Source organism: Pan troglodytes, chromosome 20 (genome assembly GCF_028858775.2).
Source record: "Pan troglodytes isolate AG18354 chromosome 20, NHGRI_mPanTro3-v2.0_pri, whole genome shotgun sequence".
Classification (NCBI taxonomy): Eukaryota; Metazoa; Chordata; class Mammalia; order Primates; family Hominidae; genus Pan; species Pan troglodytes.
In genome coordinates, this window is record NC_072418.2 from 51,489,966 (window position 1) to 51,512,513 (window position 22,548).

At 51.6% G+C, this 22,548-nt stretch overlaps 1 protein-coding gene across 1 annotated transcript in view; it reads left to right on the forward strand.

Annotated features, from left to right (window-relative positions):
- The first annotated feature begins 4,863 nt into the window (after positions 1-4,863).
- Positions 4,864-22,548, forward strand: part of SULT2B1 (sulfotransferase family 2B member 1) — a 48,348-nt gene continuing 30,663 nt past the window's right edge. Inside the window, exon 1 of the mRNA XM_001171142.7 lies at positions 4,864-5,034. Within this exon, the coding sequence (XP_001171142.1) occupies positions 4,964-5,034 (71 nt within the window). The 5' untranslated portion in view covers positions 4,864-4,963. The remainder of the gene's footprint in view (positions 5,035-22,548) is intronic.

The window sequence follows — 22,548 nt, forward strand, 5'->3', positions numbered from 1 at the left end:
GGGCCAGGTGTGGTGGCTCACCTGTAATCCCAGCACTTTGAGAGGCTGAGGCAGGAGGATCATGAGGTCAGGAGTTCGAGACCAGCCTGGCCAACATGGTGAAACTTCATCTCTACTAAAAATACGAAAAAAAAAAAAAATTAGCCAGGCATGGTGGTGGGCGCCTGTAATCCCAGTTACTCAGGAAGCTGAGGCAGGAGAATTGCTTGAACCTGGGAGGCGGAGGTTGCAGTGAGCCAAGATTATGCCACTACACTCCAGCCTGGGTGACAGAGCAAGACTCCGTCTCGAAAAAAAAAGACTAGAAGGAAAAAAGAAAAGAAAATAATTAATTGTAGGAATAGATTTTATTCAACTTGATGTATCGAAAATATCACCACTTCAGCATGTAATCAATATAAAAATTACCCATGAGATGTTTTATATGCTTTGCATCTCAATTTTGATGCTCAATTTTGAAAAGGTACATTGAAATGGAATTAATTAAAATGAGATTTTAATTTCATTTAAATTAATTAAAATGAAATGAATTTTATTTTTTAAAAATTTTCAAAATGAAATAAAATTAATTAAATTTTAATTAATTAATTTAAATTTAATTTAATTAATTTTAATTAATTTTAATTTTTAAAATTAAATTTATTTAAATTAATTAAAATGAAATTTAAATTAATTAAAATGAAATAAAATGGAAAATTTTCACTTTCTCAGTCACATTGCACATAGGTGCTAAATAGCCACCTATGGCCAGTGGCTTCTGGGATGGACAGCACAGGTGTAAGCCATTTACTTACATGTCTTGTTTGTGGACACAATATCAGAGACTGACCCAGAGGAGGTCTCTACAGATATTAGTTGGAAAAATAGACTATTGGATGCCTGGATGAATGGATGAGTGGATGCATGGATGGATGGATGGATGGATGGATGGATGGATGGACGGATGGTCGAATGGATGGGTAGATGGTTGGATGGATGGATGAATGGATGGAGGATGCATAGAAAGATGGATGCATAGATGGCTGGTTGAATGGATACCTGGCTGAGTGGATGAATAGAGGATGGATGGATGGATAGAAGGATGGTTGAGTAGATGCTTGGATGGATGAATGGATAGACAGTGATGAATGGATGGCAGGATGGATGGATGAATGGATAGATGAAGGAATGGTTGGGTGATGGATGAATAAATGGCTGAATGAATGCAGGATGGATGGATAGATGGATGGTTGGATGGTTGGGTGGCTAGATGAATGGATGGAAAATGGATGGATGGGTGATGGATGGCTGGATAGATGGATGGTTGAGTAGATGGTTGGATGGATGAATGGATGGATAGATGATGAATGGATGAAGAGGTGGATCGTTTGATGGCTGATGAATGGATGGAGGGATGGATGGTTGGATGGGTAGATAGATGGATGTTGAATGGATGATTGGATAAGTGGTTGGGTGGCTGGATGAATGGTTGGGTGGATGGTCGGGTGGATGGATGATGGATGAATAGAGGGACAGGTGGATGCATAAATAGAGGGATGAACAGCTGGAGGGATGAATGGATGTATAATCCTTGCTCCTCTCACTACCCATGACCAAGTGGCTCTGGGTTTTCCACTTGCATTTTCCCACACTCTTCATCCTTTTTTTTTTTTTTTTTTTTTTAATTGAGACCGAGTCTTGCTCTGTTGCCCAGGCTGGAGCACAGTGGCACAATCTCGGCTCACTGCAATCTCCACCTTCTGGGTTCAAGCAATTCTCTGCCTCAGCCTCCTGAGGAGCTGGGATTATAGGCACCCACCACCACTCCCAGCTAATTTTTGTATTTTTAGTAGAGACGGGGTTTTACTATGTTGGCCAGGCTGGTCTTGACCTCCCGACCTCGTGATCCACCCGCCTGGGCCTCCCAAAGTGCTGGGATTACAGGCATGAGCCACCAAGCCCAGCCCACTCCTTCATCCTTCTAGTCTCGTCCTTGTCTCCTAGATGTCCAAGCCCCTCAGATTCATTTCTGGGGGTTGATGGTCTCCACTAGTATCCCTGCACTCCCACAATTGGCTAAAATGTCACTCTGGTGTCTTCTGGTTCCTCCTTGCCACCTCTGTAGGAGTCTGGACCCCTCGCCTTCCAGAATCAGGCTTTTGCATCTCCTCAGCTCCCTCCTCATTCTCCACAGAGATTCAATGGACTTCTCCTGGCACCACCATGACCTTCACTCATTCCATCACGTCTTCCTGTGACAATTCATTCATTCCATCAACAGGCACTTATTGAGCATTTACTATATTCCAGGCTCTTCCCTTGGGAAACAACCGCAGATTTGACATAGAACAAGCCCTTCTTTCATGGGGTTGACAGTCTAGTGGGGAGATAGATGGTAAACAAAACAAAGAAGCAAAACATTTAGGAGGTCAGATGGTGACGAGTGCTATGGGAAAAAGTAAAACAGGAAAGAGGAATGGAGAAGTTGGTGGATGAGCCTGGGGGAGGTGACACTGGGCAGAGTCAGACGATAGGAGCCCATGAAGCTCCCAGGTATCAGGAACATGTGGGAATAGCAAGGGCAAAGGCCCTGCAGTAGGAGCCTCCCCCGGGTCTTAGGCCGCCTAGTTTGGCCAGTTTCTTTCCATTGCCCACTCAGGCACAACCTCAGGCCCTACTGCTCCCTTCCCCGACCTTCCTGTGCCCCAGGGCTGCCTCCGCACCTGCCTGCGAGTTTCCCTCTCAGGATCCCTAAGGACCTGGGCATTCCCTTCCCCAGACTCTCCCTACCCCCCCGCCCCAGCAGCACACAGAGCCAGGGACAAAGGGTCATTGAATAGAAAACAAAGGTGAAGACAGCCCAGCCGGAGGCCTGGTGGGGTGTCATGGTTCAGTCCCCCACCTCCGACATCAGAGGGGTTCACTCAGCCTCAGAGGGGGATGCCTGGCCCTCTCACCCTTCCACCCGCCCTGCAAGAGAGCCCTTTTGTCAGCAGGAACATCAAGGCTTAACACTGAAAGTATCAAGGCAGAATGTTGAGGATGTGGACTCGGTAGTGGCTGGGGGCAGGGGCGGGTGCTCCCACAGCTCAGCCTCCTGGAGACGGGTCTTGGGGTGGTGAATTGAGAGATGGGATACCCCAGAACCCTCCTTTTCTGCTTACCATCAGAGTGAGGGCGGGCAGTGCTGTGTGCCCTGGGGGAAGCCACATTACCTCTCTGGGCCCCCTTCCTGCATCTGTTAGGTGAGTCTGACGTCTTCCATCCCCCTCACCTATGCAACAATAATTGGTCAGTATATACAATTTTATTTGTTTTGGCTTTTTTTTTTTTTTCTTTTTGAGATGGAGTTTCACTCTTGTTGCCCAGGCTGCAGTGCAATGGTACAATCTTGGCTCGCTGCAACCTCTGCCTCCAGGGTTCAAGTGATTCTCCTGCCTCAGCCTCCCGAATAGCTGGGATTACAGGCACCTGCCACCATGCCCAGCTAATTTTTTGTATTTTTAGTAGAGATGGGGTTTCACTATGTTGGCCAGGCTGGTCTTGAACTCCTGACCTCAGGCGATTCACCCGCCTCGGCCTCCCAAAGTGCTGGGATTACAGGCGTGAGCCATTGCACAGGCTTTCTTTTGGCATTTTTTTTTTTTTGAGACGGAGTCTCTCTCTGTCGCCCAGGCTGCAGTGCAGTGATGTGATCTCAGCTCACTCCAACCTCCACCTCCCAGGTTCAAGCGATTCTCGTGTCTCAGCTTCCCAAGTAGCTGGGATTACAGGCACCTGCCGCCACTGGTGGGGAGACTGGCTTCATGACTCCAGGACTCTGAGGGGTCAGGGACCAACAGCTGGGGAGGGCCAGGGTTTGGGGTGGGGGCAGAAGAGAAGAGAACACCGTCTATGCTGAGCTCACTGTGTACCAGATCCTCCACCAGCAGCTGAGAGTGTCTCCCTCAGTCCTCACGACAGCCCGATGGGTGCCATTCACAGATGGGGAAACTAAGGCAAGATGAGCCTATGAGCCTGGTTCCCGGCCCCACAGCTGGGAGGCACTGGAGCTGGGATTTGAACCAGGGCTGTGACCTTCAGACTCTCATGCCCAACCATATCTGGCAGTTGTCTCTCATATCTGTGTCTCTCCCTGTCCCTGACCTTTCTATGTATCTCTGTCTCTGCCCTCTGTATATTGCTGTTGGGTCTCTCAGGGTCTCTGACCCCTGTGTGTCTCTGTCTCCTCTGGGTCTCCGTGTGTCTCTGTCTCCGCCCTCCGTGTATCTCTGTTGCGTCTCTCAAGGTCTCTGGCCCCTGTGCATCTCAGTCCCCTCCTGGTCTCTGTCTCCCATGCCCTCTGCCCTCTCCCTCTCTCCCTGGCTCCCGCCCTGTCTGTGCTGCCATGGTCCTGGCTGTGCCTCTGTCCCTGTGTCTGTTTCCAGGGTGCCCCTTAAGCGTCAGCCCGTGAGGGCAAGTTTCTGTCTGCCCCTTCCCCAGCGGTGGCCTAGTGCTTGGAACAGCGCCTGGCAGACAGGAGATGCTCAGTAAATATTTCTCAAATGAATAAAGGAATGAATGAGTGAATGAATGAATGAATGAACTCGCTGAGATGGGCGAGATCAGCGCCATTTCCCAAATGAGCAACGTGGGCTCCAGGTGGGTGCCCACAGGCCCAGAACTGCCAGCCCGGAAGGTTCTGGCGTGGGCTTGGCACTGACCCCCTGGACTCTGCCCCCAGCTGAGCACCAGACGCCAGGACGTGCCCATCACTGCTCCTCCCCACCCTCAGAGCAGGGTGGCTCCCTCTGGCCTCTCCCCGCTGTTGGAGGCGTGGGTAGCAGCTGGGAGAACCGGCTGGGTGCTGCCCCTCCCCTTGGGCCGGGCACGGAGTAGGCACCTGGCGGGCTCCCCAGGTGGCAGACGCTGTCGCTGCGCACACCTGGCCTCTGTGCCGCCTGCTCCCTGCTCGTCCTCCCCTCCCCACCCTCACCCACCTGCCATGGACGGGCCCGCCGAGCCCCAGATCCCGGGCTTGTGGGACACCTATGAAGATGACATCTCGGAAATCAGGTGAGGCCCAGACCTGGGCAGGAGGCAGGAGATCCCAGGGAGGAGGTGGCTGTTTGGGGGAGCCGGGGCCTGTGGCAAGGGTGGCCTCCAGCCACCCGCAGCCACAGGCCTGGCCCAGACTTAGCTGGAGGGGCTGGGCTGGGCTGGGGCATCCAGTGTGGTGTATAGGTCCCTCCTGAGAAGGGAGTGAGGACCCGACCGTGTTGAGTCACCAGCGGGGATGCCTGGGGTGTCCCTGTCCCTCTCCCGGCCTCAGTTTTTCTGTCTGTCAAAGGGGCCCACAAGCCCTGTGTCTCCCTGATAGAGCAGTGGAAGAGAGCAGGCAGCTTGGTGCATAGTAGTTGCTCAGGAAACACAACAGCCTGTAGTACCCAGGACACCCCATGCAAGCCCTGAAATAACGGGGGTGCTTGGGGGTGAAATGGGAGAGACTGGGATGCTGCTGAGACCCCCAGAGGGAGAAGCTGTGTTCTAGGGCACTTGGGGCGGAGAGGGCAGGCTCTGGACTCTTCAGGTCTCCTAACAGTGGTTAGGGCAGAGCACTGCCCACCTCCATGAGCTCAGCGTGACTCCCTGTTCCTGGGGATGAGTCAGACACTTTGACAGTACCTGCTTTCCAGATGGGGAAACTGAGGCTGGGAGGGAACGCGACATGACCGCAATTACGCAGCTAGAAGCAAATCTGAACCCGGTCTGTCTCACGCCAGAGCCTGTGGTTTCTCCTGCTCCTCACAGCCTTGGTGATGTCCCCTTTACACCCCTCCCCGTGGCTCCATCTTTTAGGGGAGCGCAGAGGCCCAGAGAGGGCAGGCAGCCTGCCCCAGATCACACAGCAAACTGCTGAGACAATCTCCAACCCCTCGTATCTTGCACTCTTGCCAAGTGAGACCTTCCTGGCAGCCTGGGCCCCTCCAGCCACCGTGGGCTGTGAGGAGGGAGACAACCAAGACCTGTTCTCAGCCCAGTTGCCTCATTCCTTTCTTATTTTATTTTATTTTTTTTTGAAATGGAGTTTCGCTCTTGTTGCCCAGGCTGGAGTGCAATGGCACGATATCAGCTCACTGCAGCCTCTGCGTCCCAGGTTCAAGTGATTCTCCAGCCTCAGCTTCCCAAGTAACTGGGATTACAGGAGCCCGCCACCATGCCCAGCTAATTTTATTTTTGTATTTTTAGTAGAGAAAGGGTTTCACCATGTTGGCCAGGCTGTTCTTGAACTCCTTGCCTCAGGTGATCCACCTGCCTCGGCCTCCCAAAGTGCTGGGATTACAGGCGTGGGCCACCACGCCTGGCCGCCTCATTTCATTCCACTGTTTCAGGCCCTCCCCTCCCCTCCCTCAGCCAGAAGCTGGGGCATGAAGAGGCCTTCCTGGGTGCCTGGGACTCCAGAGACAGGAGCAGTTCAATCCTGATTGCTGTGTGACCTAGACAAGCTTCCTGATGTCTCTGGGCCTCCTGGGCTGACAGCTGTGACCAGGCTGGCCCAGTTCTGCGTGAGGGAGGCCCCAGCATTCTCTACTCAACATTGTCTAATCCAGGCCTTCTGAGTTCTGCAATTCTTCCCTCCAGAGATAAACAGATAAACCAGCTCGCCTCCAGGGTTCCCGCCTCTGGGAAGGCCTCACCCCCACCCCAGCCAGGCACATGGGAGCCTTTTTTATCTCTGCGACGGCCCTGCCAGCTGGTCATAAAACGCCCTGAGTGACCTCACTAAGTGGGTGACCTTGGTTTAGTCATTGACCCTCTGCAAAGCTCGGTTTCGTCATCGTCGGGGAGAATAGCCCTCCCCTGCAAGACTCCTCCAGCCCTGATGGCTGCAGCGCCCTGGGGGGGTGCCCTTAGGACCTCAAACTTCCAGGTACTTCTGGAATCCCCTAGGCCTGGAAGCGTGCCTCTCCCCAGCGAGCCTGCTGGAGCATCCCCCTGGGGCCCACTTCCTTCTGGATGTGCCCCTCCCAGACCCCCTCAGATACGCCACGTACCCCCCCAGATTCGCACCTCCTCCCAGGTTGCCCATCTCAGGGATGTCCCCTCCCCATCACTGGCTCAGATCCACAGGGCTTCTCCTGGCCCCGACTTCCCCCTCTGCTCGCCCCCAGCCTGTCAGTCCCCAACCCCCACCCCTGTCCCGTGACTCTCTGCCCTGGTTCTTCCTCTCGGTTGCCACAGCCCCAGCTCAGGCCTCCTCATCTCCCCCCAACCTCACCACTCCAGCCTTGGCTGTCCCAGGCTGCTCCTCCCCTCCTCCCAGCCATCCAGTGAATTCCTCAGCGCCCAGCCCTCACCCACCCCGCCCCCCCAGCCTCCTCACCTGCATTCCAGCTACTCTACTACTTTTTTTTTTTTTTTTTTTTTTTTTTGAGACTGAATCTGGCTCTGTCACCCAGGCTGGAGTGCAGTGGAACGATCTCGGCTCACTGCAACCTCCGCCTCCCAGGTTCAGGTGTATTACCTCATCTAATCCTCACAGCCATCTGAGATGAACCCACTTTGACTGCTGTCATCCTGTGTCAGAGATGAGGCCCAGAGAGGTTGAGTGACTTGCCTAGGGTCACAGAGCTGCCAAGCAGGGCACGGCCAGGATTTGAACCAGGGAAGCCTGACTGTTATCATGCCCTGGACAGGGAGTTTAGGGATGATGAGCAAGACCAGGAAGGAGCGAGATCCAGGAGGTAGACTCAGCCCAGATGGGAGGTGAAGCGGGCGCTCTGAGGTTCTAGCCTCCCGAGTAGCTGGGATGACAGGTGCGTGCCACTGCGCCCAGTTAATATTATTACTATTATTTTTTTGAGACAGAGTCTCGCTCTGTCGCCCACGCTGGAGTGCAGTGGCACGATCTCGGCTCACTGCAACCTCGGCCTCCCAGGTTCAAGCGATTCTCCTGCCTCAGCCTCCCAAGTAGCTGGGATTACAGGCACCCGCCACCATGCCTGGCTAATTTTTATATTTTTAGTTGAGACAGGATTTCACCATGTTGGCCAGGCTGGTCTCGAACTCCTGACCTCAGGTGATCCACCCGCCTTGGTCTCCCAAAGTGCAGGGCTTACAGGCGTGAGCCACCGCGCCCGGCCTATCTACTCTATTACTTTGAATTCCCTGGCCACGCTTGTTCCCTGCCACAGTGCCTTTGCTTATCTGGCTCATTCCATAGGGATCCCAGAGACATCTTCTCTCTCTCTCTCTCTCTCTCTCTCTCCCCCCCTCTCTCTCTCTTTTGAGACAGAGCCTTGCTCTGTGGCTCACACTGGAGTGCAGTGGCACAATCTCGGCTCACTGCAATCTCTGCCTTCTGGATTCAAGTGATTCTCTTGCCTCAGCCTCCAGAGTAGCTGGGATTACAGGCATGCGCCACCACACCCAGCTAATTTTTGTTTTTTTTTGGAGATGGAGTCTTGCTCTGTCACCCAGGCTGGAGTGCAGTGATGCGAACTTGGCTCATTGCAACCTCAGCCTCCCAGGTTCAAGCGATTCTTCTGCCTCAGCCTCCTGAGTAGCTGGGATTACAGGCACACTCTACCATGCCCGGCTAATTTTTTGTATTTTAGTAGAAACGGGGTTTCACCATGTTGGCCAGGCTGGTCTTGAACTCCTGACCTCAGGTGATGTGCCCACCTCGGCCTCCCAAAGTGCTGGGATTACAGGTGTGAGCCACCGCGCCCGGCCTAATTTTTATATCTTTAGTAGAGAAAGGGTTTCACCACTTTCGGGACTTTGCGTGCACCAGCGCAGTGTCCTTTGCCTGGGCTGACCTCTGCCCTCTCTCCTTCCTTTGCCAAACTTCTCAGGCATTAAGATTCAACACGGGCAATTTAGGATTTTTGGCCAGGGGAATGAGAGAATGCAGGCAGACACCCACGCCAGGTCCCAGGTCCCTGATCACGCTGGTCTAGCTTCAAATCTGCCCCGTGGCACCAAAATATTGGCCTGTTCGTGGATAGGAAATGAATGTAGGAAATTTGTGAAAAGGACGTCAAGAATGAATGAATGAATGGAGGCTCCATTAAGCAACCTCTGAGCCGGAGCTTCCAGGATGAGTCAGGGTTAGCAGACGGGGAGGAGGGGCAGGGAGTGCTGGGAAAGGGAATGGTTGGGGCACAGGGACAGAGGTGGCTTCATGAGAGTAAGGGGCAGCTGGGTCAGAAGAGGGCCAGCTGCAGTGGAAACTCCCCGTGGTGGGCCATCCTGCAGCAGACCTGAGTGGCTCTCAAATGGTTCGTTCTTTAAGCACCCCCAGGGAGAGAAACTATTGTTTCAGAATACACGCATATGTGATTTAAAAAAAAAAAAAAAAGAGTTGCCAGCTCAGTGGCTCACACCTGTAATGCCAGCACTTTGGGAGGCCGAGGCAGGTGGATCACTTGAGGTCAGGAGTTCAAGACCAGCCTGGCCAACATGGTGACACCCCATCTGTACTAAAAATAAAAAAATTAGCCAGAGTTGTGCCACACACCTGTAATCTCAGCTACTCAGGAGGTTAAGGCAGGAGAATCGCTTGAACCCAGGAGGCAGAAGTTGCAGTGACCTGAGATCCTGCCACTGTACTCCAGCCTGGGCAACAGAGCAAGACTCTGTCTCAAAAAAAAAAAGTTGTCCTAGGCCAGGCATGGTGGCTCCTGTCCATTGCAGTACTTTGGGAGGCCAAGGCAGGAGTATCATTTGAGGTGAAGAGTTCAAGACCAGACTGGACAACACAGCAAGACCCCGTCTCTAAAAAAATTAAATAAAAACCAAACAAGGAATTGACCAGAATTTAATTCACGATAGCAGCTCAAGGGAAGGGTAGATGCCACAGGAAGGGGCCCAGAGATATCAGCAAGATGCATCGCTCAGAATGTTCTAGTTTATGGGGTTCGTTATGAATTATGCTTTAGAAATTTAATATGTGAGATCGGGCTCTGTGGCTCATGCCTGTAATCCCAGCACTTTGGGAGGCTGAAGTGGGCGGATCACTTGAGGTCAGGAGTTCAAGACCAGCCTGGCCAACATGGTAAAACCCCGTCTCTACTAAAAACACAAAAATTTGCCAGGCGTGGTGGCACTTGCCTGTAGTCCCAGCTACTCGAGAGGCTGAGGCAGGAGAGTTGCTTGAACCCAGGAGGCGGAGGTTGCAGTGAGCTGAGATCACATACTGCACACCAGCTTGGGTGACAGGATTGAAACTCCATCTCAAAAAAAAAAAAAAAAAAAAGAAATTTAATATGTGTTCCATGTGGTCTTGTATGTAAAAAGGACTAAAAAGGATAATAAGGGCTAAATTAAAATCATAAGAGGCCGGGCATGGTGGCTCACGCCTGTAATCCCAGAACTTTGGGAGGCCGAGGTGGGCAGATCACCTGAGGTCGATAGTTCGAGACCAGGCTGACCAACATGGAGAAACCCCGTCTCTACTAAAAATAGAAAAAAATCAGCCGGGCATGGTGGCGCATGCCTGTAATCCCAGCTACTCGGGAGGTTGAGGCAGGAGAATCGCTTGAACCCAGGAGGCGGAGGTTGTGGTGAGTCGAGATCATGTCATTACACTCCAGCCTGGGCAACAAGAGTGAAACTCTGTCTCAAAAAATAATTAAAATTAAAAAAATTTAAAAAAATAAAATAGTAAGAGGAAAACATTTGGCACAGGCGGTAGGCAGGATGGGCTGCTGACCCAGTAGGCTGACAAGCCCAGGATGTTATAATCCCTGTAACATCCTTGAAGTTGTTCTCAACCTGTTGAGTGCTGTCTGTATTACCTCATCTAATCCTTACAGCCGTCGGAGATTAACCCATTTTAACTACTATCATCCCCTGTAAGAGGTGAGGCCCAGAGAGGTTGAGTGACTTGCCCAGGGTCACACAGCTGCCAAGCAGGGCGTAGCCAGGATTTGAACCAGGGAAGCCTGACTGTATCACGCCCTGGATGGGGAACTTGGGGATGAGCAAGACCCGGAAGGAGCGAGATCCGGGAGGGAGACTCAGCCCAGACAGGAGGCGTAGCAGACGCTCTGCGGTTCCAGGCGTTTCCTTCCATTCCCTGCGTGCTGGGCTACGGAGAGTGTCAAGGCCAGAGAAGCCACGCCGGCCTTTGGACCTGGGGCGCCTCGGGCAGCCAAGGAGAGCTGCGATGGCCGCTCCTCCCCGCGCTCTGATCTCGGGAGTCCCTGGCGCCGGCACCTTCTGATCTCTGCCTCTTATTGGCGGGGAGGGCGAGGAGGGGCCAGCTCTGGTTTTACAACCCCGGCCCCACCTTCCTTAGGGAGGGCTGAGCCACATGAATGATTTTATGGCCAAAGCCCTGCCAGTCACGAGGCTGCTTTTTCTTTTCTTTTCTTTTCTTTCTTTTTTTTTTTTTGAGACAGAGTTTCACTCTGGTTGCCCAGGCTGGAGTGCAGTGGCACCATCTCGGCTGACTGCAACAGCCGCCTCCCGGGTTCAAGCGATTCTCCTGCCTCAGCCTCCTGAGTAGCTGGGACTACAGGCGTGCGCCACCACGCCTGGCTAAATTTTTGTATTTTTAATAGAGACGGGGTTTCACCATATAGGTCAGGCTGGTCTCGAACTCCTGACCTCGGATGATCCACCCGCCTCGTCCTCCCAAAGTGCTGGGATTACAGGTGTGAGCCACCGCGCCTGGCCTGAAGCTGCTTTTTCTGAGACAGGGGCTGATCAAGGGGTTTCAAACAATTAAGAAATAATAAGGCATTGCCTCCCCGCTGGGTGAGATTTGGGCAGGCAGACTAGGGAGAGGGGCTTCGGGGCCAGCACTAGCGGATGCGGGGACTTGGGGAGAAGTGGAAAAAGATGCTCACGGTTCCCTCCTTCTCCACCCAGCCCCTGACGAGGGACTCAGCCTTGAAGAGTGAGGGACAGGATGCGTTTTCCTTTCCACTCGCTCTTTGGGGTGGGGGGAGGCAGTTGTGCCTGGTGGGCCTGTGTACGGACTGGCAGAGGAAAGGTTGGAAGTGGTGATGTTCAGAGTTCAGGACCCATTTGGTTTTGTGTTTTGTTTTGGAGACAGAGTCTTGCTCTGTCGCCCAGGCTGGAGAGCAGTGGCGTGATTTTAGCTCACTGCAACCTCCGCCTCCTGGGTTCAAGCGATTCTCCTGCCTCAGCTTCCCAAGTAGCTGGGATTACAGGCATGTGCCACCACGCCTAGCTAATTTTTGTATTTTTGATAAAGACAGGGTTTCGCCATGCTGGCCAGCTGAGTTCAGGACCCATTTGGAAAGAACTAAGCAGCTCAGTTTGCCATCTGGAGGGTCTGGAGGAGGAAATGTGGGACCCAGTGGGTCACCCATGACATGGAATAAATGCCAGGCTGAGAAGGGAGACCCTCGCCTTGCCAGGAGGCCTGGAGTGGAGGCCCTAAGAGAGGTGTGGCCGGTTACATACGTGGGGACCAGAGCCCCAAGGATCTGTAGTGGGGACCGTGACACCGCAGGCAAGAAAGCCTGCAGGGGCCAGGTGCCACAGCTCACGCCTGTAATCCCAACACTTTGGGAGGGCGAGGCGGGAGGATTGCTTGAGGCCAGGAGTTCAAGACCAGCCTGGGCAACATAGCAAACCCTCATCTCTCTTTAAAAAAAAAAAAAAAAAAAAAAATTAAAAAGAAAAGAAGAATGCCCACAGGAAGGCAGTCCTGGGTTCGAATGCTGCCCCTATGGCTCAGGAGCTGGGACCCTCCTGGTAGAAAGGACTGCCCTCAGGGTTGAGCGTCTGTGAAACGGGCAATGACCGGGGAAGGGCCTGACCTGGGCTCGCAGCTGACTCAGCATTTGTGCTTCTCTCTTTCCTCCTTCCCCAGTTCTGAGACCGCTGCTGAGCCAGAAACTCGAATGCTAGGAAGGGAGGGGATGGGTGAGGAATGATAATAATGACGAGCTTCCTGAGCATCTGCCCTGAGCCAGGCCCTGTGCTGAAGGCTGTGTGGGGATGAGCTCATTGAGTCTTCACGACAGCCCTGTGTGGTCCCAGTGTTACAATGCCCATTTTACAGATGGGAAAACTGAGGCCCCACTCATAACCCTCATGCCAGAGAAAGGAATCCAACAGGGGCTTGGAACTGCAGTCAGAGGCTGCCCCTCAGTGGCCATTTCTTCTCGGGGGGACTTGTCACCCTTATGGTTTCCATGACTCTGGCCACCCTCCATAGATATATACCGTGAGCCCACAGGAAAACATTTTCTCGTAGCCACCTTTTAAAAAAAAAACAAAAGAAACAAGTGAAATTAATTTTAATCACATATCTAATCTATCTGAAATATCATTTCCACATATAGTCAATTTCAAAAATTGTCAATGAGGCTGGGTGTGGTGGCTCATGCCTATAATCCCAGCACTTTGGGAAGCCGAGACGTGTGGATCCCTGGAGGTCAGGAGTTCAAGACCAGCCTGGCCAACATGGTGAAACCCCATCTCTAGTAAATATACAGAAATTAGGACAGCCGTGCTGGCTCACATCTGTAATCCCAGCACTTTGGGAGGCCGAGGTGGGCCTATCATTTGAACCCGGGAGGCAGAGGTTGCAGTGAGCTAAGATCCTGCCATTGCACTCCAGCCTGGGCAACAAGAGCAAAACTCCGTCTCAAAAATAAAAAAAATAAAACTTAGCCAGGTGTGGTGGTGGGCGCCCGTAATCCCAGCTACTCGGGAGGCTGAGGCAGGAGGATTGTTTGAACCCAGGAGACGGAGGTTGCTGTGGGGCTGAGATCGCACCACTGCACTCCAGCCTGGGAGACAGAGCAAGATCTTGTCTCAAAAAAATAAATTCGGGCCCGGTGTGGTGGCTCATGCCTGTAATCCCAGCATTTTGGGAGGCCGAGACAGGCGGATCACCTGAGGTCGGGAGTTCCAGACCAGCCTGACCAACGTGGAGAAACCCCGTCCTACTAAAAATACAAAAGTAGCCGGTCGTGGTGGCACATGCCTGTAATCCCAGCCACTCTGCGAGGCTGAGGCAGGAGACTCGCTTGAACCTGGGAGGCAGAGGTTGCAGTGAGCCGAGATCGTGCCGTTGCACTCCAGCCTGGGCAACAAGAGCGAAACACTGTCTCAAAATAAATAAATAAATAGATAGATAAAATAAATAAATTAATTAAGATAAAATAAATAAATAATAAAGGTATGCTGGAAGGGAGAGAGAGAGGAGGTGTTTGAGAAAAAGGAGGAGAGAAAAAAGTGAAGAGCCCCAGGCGACAGGCGTCACGCAGGGTGCGGTTCCGTGGTGTAGTGGAGCATGCGACATTCAGGGAACAAGCCAAACTGGACAGTGAGAACGGAACACTGGCAGCCCAGCTACAGCGGGACTCGGACGGGCAGGGCCTGCGGTGAGACTGTCAGGCTTCAAGGGACAGAGCCAGGGACCTCGAACCTAACGTATGTTCCCCATCAGGCAGATGTAGGTGAGATGCTCTACATCCCAGAGCCCCACTCCCCTCTTCTCCAAAATGGCTGGGTGCAGTGGCTCATGCCTGTAATCACAGCACTTTGGGAGGCTGAGGCAGGCGAATCACCTGAGGTCGGGAGTTCAAGACCAGCCTGGTCAACATGGCAAAACCCCATGTCTAAAAACACAATAATTAGCCGGGCTCAGTGCTCACGCCTGCAATCCCAGAACTTTGGGAGGCCAAGGCAGGAGGATCACTTGAGGTCAGGAGTTTGAGATCAGCCTGACCAACATGGCGAAACCCTGTCTCTACCAAAAATACAAAAATTAGGCCAGGTGTGGTGGCTTATGCCTGTAATCCCAACACTTTGGGAGGCTGAGGCGGGCGGATCACCTGAGGTTAGGAGTTCAAGACCAGCCTGGCTAACATGGTGAAACCCTGTTTCTACTAAAAATACAAAAAATTAGCCAGGCATGGTGGCACGTGCCTGTAATCCCAGCTACTTGGGTGGCTGAGGCAGAAGAATCACTTGAACCCCAGAGGTGGAGGTTGCAGTGAGCTGAGATGGCACCATTGCACTCCAGCCTGGGCAACAAGAGCGAAACTCTGTCTCAAAAAAAAAAAAAAAATTAGCAAAGCGTGGTGGTATACACCTGCAATCCCAGCTACTGGGGAGGCTGAGGCAGGAGAATTGCTTGAACCCCGGGAGGTAGAGGTTGCAGTGAGCCGAGATCACACCATTGTACTGCAGCCTGGGTGAAGGAGTGAGACTCTGTCTCAAAATAATACATAAATAGAAATAAAAAATCATATGAATGTTTATATGGATTTTTATTATTATTTTATTATTTATAGATCACAGTTTTACTTGTTTTGAGGATATATGCAATATTTATATAGACTTTATTTATTTATTTATTTTTTGAGACAGAGTCTCACTTCCTCACCCAGTCCAGAGTGCAGTGGCGCGATCTCAGCTCATTGCAACCACTGCCTCCCAGGTTCAAGCAATTCTCTTGCCTCAGCCTCCCAAGTAGCTGGGATTACAGGTATGTACCACCATACCCAGCTAATTTTTGTATTTTTAGTAGAGATGGGGTTTCACCATGTTGGTCAGGCTTGTCTTGAACTCCCAACCTTAAGTGATCCGCCTGCCTCGGCCTCCCAAAGTGCTGGGATTACAGGCGTGAGCCACCATGACCAGCTGATATTTATATAGACTTAAAGTGTGCAGGAATTGGCAAGAAAAAAAAAAGTTAAGGGGGAACTTTCCCTACCAGATCTTTTTTTAAAATATAAAATTTTATTAAAATAGATTTTTTGTGGAGACAGGGTCTTGCTATGTTGCCCAAGCTGATTTTGAACTCCCAGGCTCAAGCCATTCTCCCGCCTTGGCTTCCCAAAGTGGTAGGATTACAGGGGACTGAGCCACCGCACCCAGCCTCCTATCGGATCTTAAAACCTACTTTACAGCTACTACAATGCAAATCATATGATATCCACTCTGTGACCTAGCAATTCTGTTCCTAGTTATTTGCCCAAGAGAAATGAGAACGCCGGTTCCCACAAAGACAGGAACAACTGTGGCAGCTTTGGGAGTAATAGCCTGACCTGGAAACCGCCGAGGTGTCCATTAACAGAGGACTGGATCAACACATTGTGAATTTATTTATGCAGTGGAATTCTACTCAGCCGCAAAACGGGAACAAGCTCTAATGTATACACAGACACGGAAAATGTCAGAAACATTATGCTAGGCAAAAACAACCAAAACACCAAAGAACCTCTTGTGTAAGATGTCAGTTCCAGAACATGCAAGACTGGGCTGATGCAATCTGTACGGTGGGGGACGTAGAGGGGTGGCCTCTGGGGACAGGGCAGGGACTGATTGAGACAAGATGCAGGCCGGGGCGCAGGCGCCGTGGCTCACACTTGTAATCCCAGCACTTTGGGAGGCCGAGGTGGGTGGATCACTTGAGGCCAGGAGTTCAAGACCAGCCTGACCAACATGGCGAAACCGCATCTCTACTAAAAATACAAAAATTAGCTGGGCGTGTTGGCACATGCCTGTAATCCCAGCTACTCGGGAGGCTGAGGCAGGAGAATCGTTTGAACTTGGGAGGCAAGGTTGCAGTGAGCCAAGTTGACGCCATTGAACTCCAGCCTGGGCAACAGAGACTTCCTCTCAAAAAAAAAAAAAAACAAAACAAAACAAAAGAAGAGGAAGAAGAAGAAGAAGACTGGGCTGAGGTGAGTTGATCACGAAGTCAGGAGATCGAGACCATCCTGGCCAACATGGTGAATCCCCATCTCTACTAAAATACACACAAAAAATGAGCCAAGCGTGGTGGCAGGTGCCTGAAGTTCCAGCTACTTGGGAGGCTGAGGCAGGGGAATCGCTTGAACCCAGGAGGTGGAGGTTGCAGTGAGCCGAAATAGCACCACTGCACTCCAGCCTGGCGACAGAGCAAGACTCTGTCTCAAAAAATAAAAATAACAATAAAAAAATAGGTCGGGTGCAGTGGCTCACGCCTGAAACCCCAGCACTTTGGGAGGCCGAGGCGGGCGGATCACGAGGTCCAGAGATCGAGACCAGCCTGGCTAACACGGTGAAACCCTGTCTCTACTAAAAATACAAAAAATTAGCTGGGCGTGGTGGCAGATGCCTGTAGTCCCAGCTACTTGGGAGGCTGAGGAAGGAGAATCGCTTGAACCCAGGAGGCAAGGTTGCAGTGAGCCGAGATCACACCACTGCACTCCAGCCTGGGCGACAGAGCGAGACTCCATCTCAAAAGGTGCAGTGGCCCCATCATAGATCACTGCAGTTTAGAACTCCTAGGCTCAAGCAATCCTCCCACCTCAGCCTCCCAAAGTGCTGTGATTACAGATGTGAGCCACTGTGCCCAGATTCCTTTTTTGCATAACTAAGATATGACTTTCTGTCTGGTTCCACCCTTGCTTTTCTGTTCTTTGTAATATCTCAGACATCTTGCCAAATAAATGCCACCTCCTCCTCCCAACCTGTTATTATGAAATTTTTCGAAACTTACAAGAACATGGCCGGGCGCGGTGGCTCACGCCTGTAATCCCAGCACTTTGGGAGGCTGAGGCAGGCGGATCACGAGGTCAGGAAGTCGAGACCATCCTGGCTAACACGGTGAAACCCTGTCTCTATAAATATACAAAAAATTAGCCGGGCATGGTGGCGGGTGCCTGTAGTCCCAGCTACTCGGGAGGCTGAGGCAGGAGAATGGCGTGAACCCGGGAGGCAGAGTTTGCAGTGAGCTGAGATTGCGCCACAGTACTCCAGCCTGGGCGACAGAGCGAGACTCCGTCTCAAAAAAAAAAAAAAAAGAAAGAAAAAAAGAGGAACTTAGAAGAACAATGGAAGGATTACCCCATGAACACCCCTATGCCCACCACCACTAAAATTTGGGTTTTTTTTAATTTTTAAAATTTTTTTCTTTTTTACAGTGTCCCTTTCAGGATACACTTAAATTTTATTATATAGTACTTGTTTTATCACAGATCTTTGCATCCCTCTAGCCATCTATCAATCCTTCTGGGTTTGTTGTTGTTGTTGTTTTGAGATGGGGTTTCACTCTGTTGCCCAGGCTACGGTGCAATGGCGTGATCTTGGCTCACTGCAACCTCTGCCTCCCAGGTTCAAGCGATTCTTCTGCCTCAGCCTCCCGAGTAGCTGGGACTACAGGTGCGTGCCACCATGCCCGGCTAATTTTTGTATTTTTAGTACAGATTGTGTTTCACTATATTGGTCAGGCTGGTCTTGAATGCCTGGACTGATGATACACCTGCCTCAGCCTCCCAAAGTGCTGGGATTACAGGAATAAGCCACTGAGCCCAGCCTAATTTTTGTTTTTTTTAGTAGAGACAGGGTTTCGCCATGTTAGACGGGCTGGTCTCAAACACCTGATCTCAGATGACCCGCCTCCGTAGGCCTCCCAAAGAGCTGGGATTACAGGCATGAGTCACAGTGCTCGGCCTAATCCTTACTTTTGATGCATTTCAAAGTAAGTTACAGACATCTGAATGTTTCACCCTAAACATTCCAGGCTGCATATTATTAACTACTTCAGTATTTGTTTATGGGTGTGTGTGTGTGTGTGTGTGTGTGTTTGTGTGTATGTCTGTGAGAGAGAGAGAGAGACAGAGAGATGGAAAGAGAGAGAGATGGAATCTCCCTCTGTCACCTAGGCTGAAGTGCAATGGCTAGATCTCGGCTCACTGCAACCTCCACCTCCCAGATTCAAGCGATTCTTCTGCCTCAGCCTCCCGAGTAGCTGGGATTACAGGTGTGCACCACTACGCCCGGCTAATTTTTGTATTTTTAGTAGAGATGGGGTTTTGCCATGTTGGCCAGGCTAGTCTCAAACTCCTGACCTCTGGTGATCTGCCTGCCTCAGCCTTCCAAAGTGCTGAGATTACAGATGTGAGCCACTGCACCTAGCTAGTGGTTTTGTTTGTTTGTTTGTTTTAATAGAAGTTTACCTACAGTAAACCACATAAATCTAAAGTGTGCTAGTTTTTTGTTTGTTTGTTTGTTTGTTTTTGAGACAGGATCTTGCCCTGTCACCTAAGTGGTACAACCACAGTTCACTGAAGCCTCCACCTCCCCAGCTCAGGCAATCCTTCCACCTCAGCCTCCCAAGTAGCTGAGAAAACAGGCACATGCCACCACACCAGCCTATTTTTTTTTTTTTTTAGACGGAGTCTCACTCTGTTACCCAGGCTGGAGTGCAATGGCATGGTCTTGGCTCACTGCAACCTCCGCCTCCTGGGTTCAAGTGATTCTCCCACCTCAGCCTCCCAAGTAGCTGGGACTACAGGCGCACACCACCACACCCAGCTATTTTCGTATTTTTAGTAGAGACGGGGTTTCACTCTGTTGGCCAGGCTGGTCTCGAACTCCTGGTGTCGAACTCCTGACTTCGTGATCTGCCTGCCTTGGCCTCCCAAAGTGCTGGGTTACAGGTGTGAGCCACCGCACCTAGCCTAAATTTTTTATTGTTATTTGTAGAGACGGAGTCTCACTATGTTGTCTAGGCTTGTCTCAAACTCCTAGGCTCAAGCGATCTTCCCACTTTGCTTCCCATTTTGGGAGCATTTGAGCTCCCAAAATGCTGGGATCACAGGCACGAGCCACCGCACCCAGCCTAAAGTGTGCTCATTTTGAGAAATATATGTACGGCTGGGCACAATGGCTCATGCCTGTAAACCCAGCACTTTGGGAGGCCAAGGCTGGTGGGTTGCTTGAGGCCAGGAGTTCGAGACCATCCTGGCCAACATGGCAAAACCCCATCATTACTAAAAATACAAAAATTCAAGGGATGTGCCAGGCATGGTGGCTCACACCTGTAATTCTAGCATTTTGGGAGGCTGAGGCGGGTGGATTGCCTGAGCTCGGGAGTTCCAGACCAGCCTGGGCAACGTGGTAAAACCCCATCTCTACTAAAATATAAAAAATTAGCTGGGCGTTGTGGTGTGCTCCTGTAATCCCAGCTAGTCAGGAGGCTGAGATGAGAGAATCACTTGAACCCGGGAGGCAGAGGTTGCAGTGAGCCGAAGTTGTGTCACTGCACTCCGGCTTTGGTGACACAGTGAGACTCTGTCAAAAAAAAAAAAATTAGAGGGACGTGTTGGCACACACCTGTAATCCCAGCTACTTGGGAAGTTGAGACATGAGAATTGCTTGAACCTGGGAGGTGCTAGTTGCAGTGAGCCGTGATTGTGTCACTGCACTCCAACCTGGGCGATAGAGCAAGACTCTGTTTCAAAAAAAAAAAAAAAAAAAAAAAAGAGAGGGAGAGGGAGAGATGCATGTATAACCCAAGTCCCTGTCAAGATGTAAACTCCTTTTGAGTGGCTGAATTCCAGCGTTTTTCCAGGTCCAGACTCATTTACCCCGTACCCTATTGTTTCTGGCCCCTCTTGGAACATCATTGCCATGATCGCCCTGGGATATATTTCACTGCGCGCTTCCTCAAGGGCATCTGTCTATTCCTTATGTTTCTCGGGGGTCAGGTTCATTTGGGGATCTGGCAAAGAGAACACAGTATTTAACCAGGCACGGTGGCTCACACTTGTAATCCCAGCACTTTGGGAGGCTGAGGCGGGCAGATCACGAGGTCAGGAGTTTGAGACCAGCCTGACCAACATGGAGAAATCCCGTCTCTACTAAAAATACAAAAATTAGCCAGGCGTGGTGGCGCACGCCTGTAATCTCAGCTACTCAGGAGTCTGAGGCAGGAGAATCGCTTGAACCCAGAAGGCAGAGGTTGCAGTGAGCCAAGATCATGCCTGGGCGACAGAGCGAGACTCCGTCTCAACAGCAACAACAAAAGAACACAGTGTTACCCGTGTGTCGGACATTGGCTTTTAAGGTAGGAAAGACATGGTACAGGGAAAAATTCTGCCACTTCCCAGCTCTCCTGCTAGTGAGGAAGGCAGATTTAAAGAAGGCAACAGACCAGGTGCGGTGGCTCACGCCTGTAACCCCAGCACTCTGGGAGGCTGAAGTGGGAGGGTCGCTTGAGCCCAGGAGTTCAAGACCAACCTGAGCGATGTGGTGAGACTCTATCTCTACAAAAAATGTAAACATTAGCCAGGTGTGGTGGTGTATGCCTGTAGTTCCAGCTACTCAGGAGGCTAGGCTGAGGCAGGAAAATCACTTGAGCCTAGGAGACTGAGGCTGCAGTAAGCTGTGACCGCATCACTGCACTCCAGCCTGAGCAACAGAGCAAGGCCCTGTATCCAAAAAATAAAAATAAGCAGGGCACGGTGGCTTATGCCTGTAATCCCAGCACTTTGGGAGGCCAAGGCAGGAGAATCCCACGAGCCCAGGAGTTCAAGACCAGTCTGGGCAACATAGCGAGACCCCTGTCTCTACAAAAAATTTAAGAATTAGCTGAGTGTGGTGGCACACACCTGTAGTCCCAGCTACTGGGGAAACTGAGGTGGGAGGATCGCTTGAGCCCAGGAGCCGGAGGGTGGAGGTCGACGGTGCAGTGAGCCAAGATCAAGCCACTGCACTCCAGCCTGTGCAACAGAGTGAGACTCTGTCTCAAAAAAAAAAAAAAAAAAGTATTAAAAAGGGCCGCAAAAGAGGCCAGCAGGATGCGGAGATGGGCAGTAATGTGCACGGGGTGGGAGGTCTCTTGCTTTAGCCAAGGTGGTCAGGGAAGACCCAAGCCCTGAAGACAGAGAAGGAGCTGGCCTTGAATCCTGTAAATGTTCCCAAACGATCTCCCTAAGAGGTTATGCCAGTCACACTCCTGCCAAGAGAGTATCTCTGCGCCACGGCCAAGGGTGAGTCATCCTGCTGAGAGGTTGAGCTGGGGACGCCTGCCCAGATGGGCTCCAAGTGAGGGAGAGCCTGGCGGGGAGAACAGCCCGGACAGAGGCAGGGCAGGGCGCCGGGACGCTGCTTGGCGCGTCCTGGGAGTGAAGCGCATTGAACCCAGCTCAGGCTGGTGGTGGGGGAGTCTTGGCAATGCTCTCTCTCCAAAGGCGAGTTGATCACAGACGCCGGCAGTGAGTCAGCGGCACCGCCAGGGCTGCTGAGAAATCCCTCCTGCTGTCCGATCGCATTCCTGGAAGAGTGGGCCGCTCAGGGCCCCCCAGCTCCAGCCCCACTCAGACCCCAGAATCCCAGCAGCCCACCGCTCACTTCCTTTGCGCGCACTTTTCCTTCTGGTCCCCACACACCGCTCCCTCTCTCGCTACCTTCAGTCTTTGCTCAGATGTCGAGTTCCCAGAGGGGCCTCCCTGACGCCACTGTTCTAGCAGCGTTTAGCATTTAGATAAATGACAAATTTTAGATTAAATGTTAGATAAATTTTAGGCTGGGCGTGGTGGCTCACGCCTGTAATCCCAGCACTTTGGGAGGCTGAGGCGGGCAGATCACAAGGTCAGGAGATCGAGACCATCCTGGGTAACGTGGTGAAACCCTGTCTCTACTAAAAATACAAAAAATTAGCAGGGCGTGGTGGCGGGCGCCTGTAGTCCCAGCTACTCAGGAGGCTGAGGCAGCAGAATGGCGGGAATCCAGGAGGCGGAGTTTGCAGTGAGCCAAGATCGCGCCACTGCACTCCAGCCTGGGCGACAGAGCGAGACTCCGTCTCAAAAAAAAAAAAAA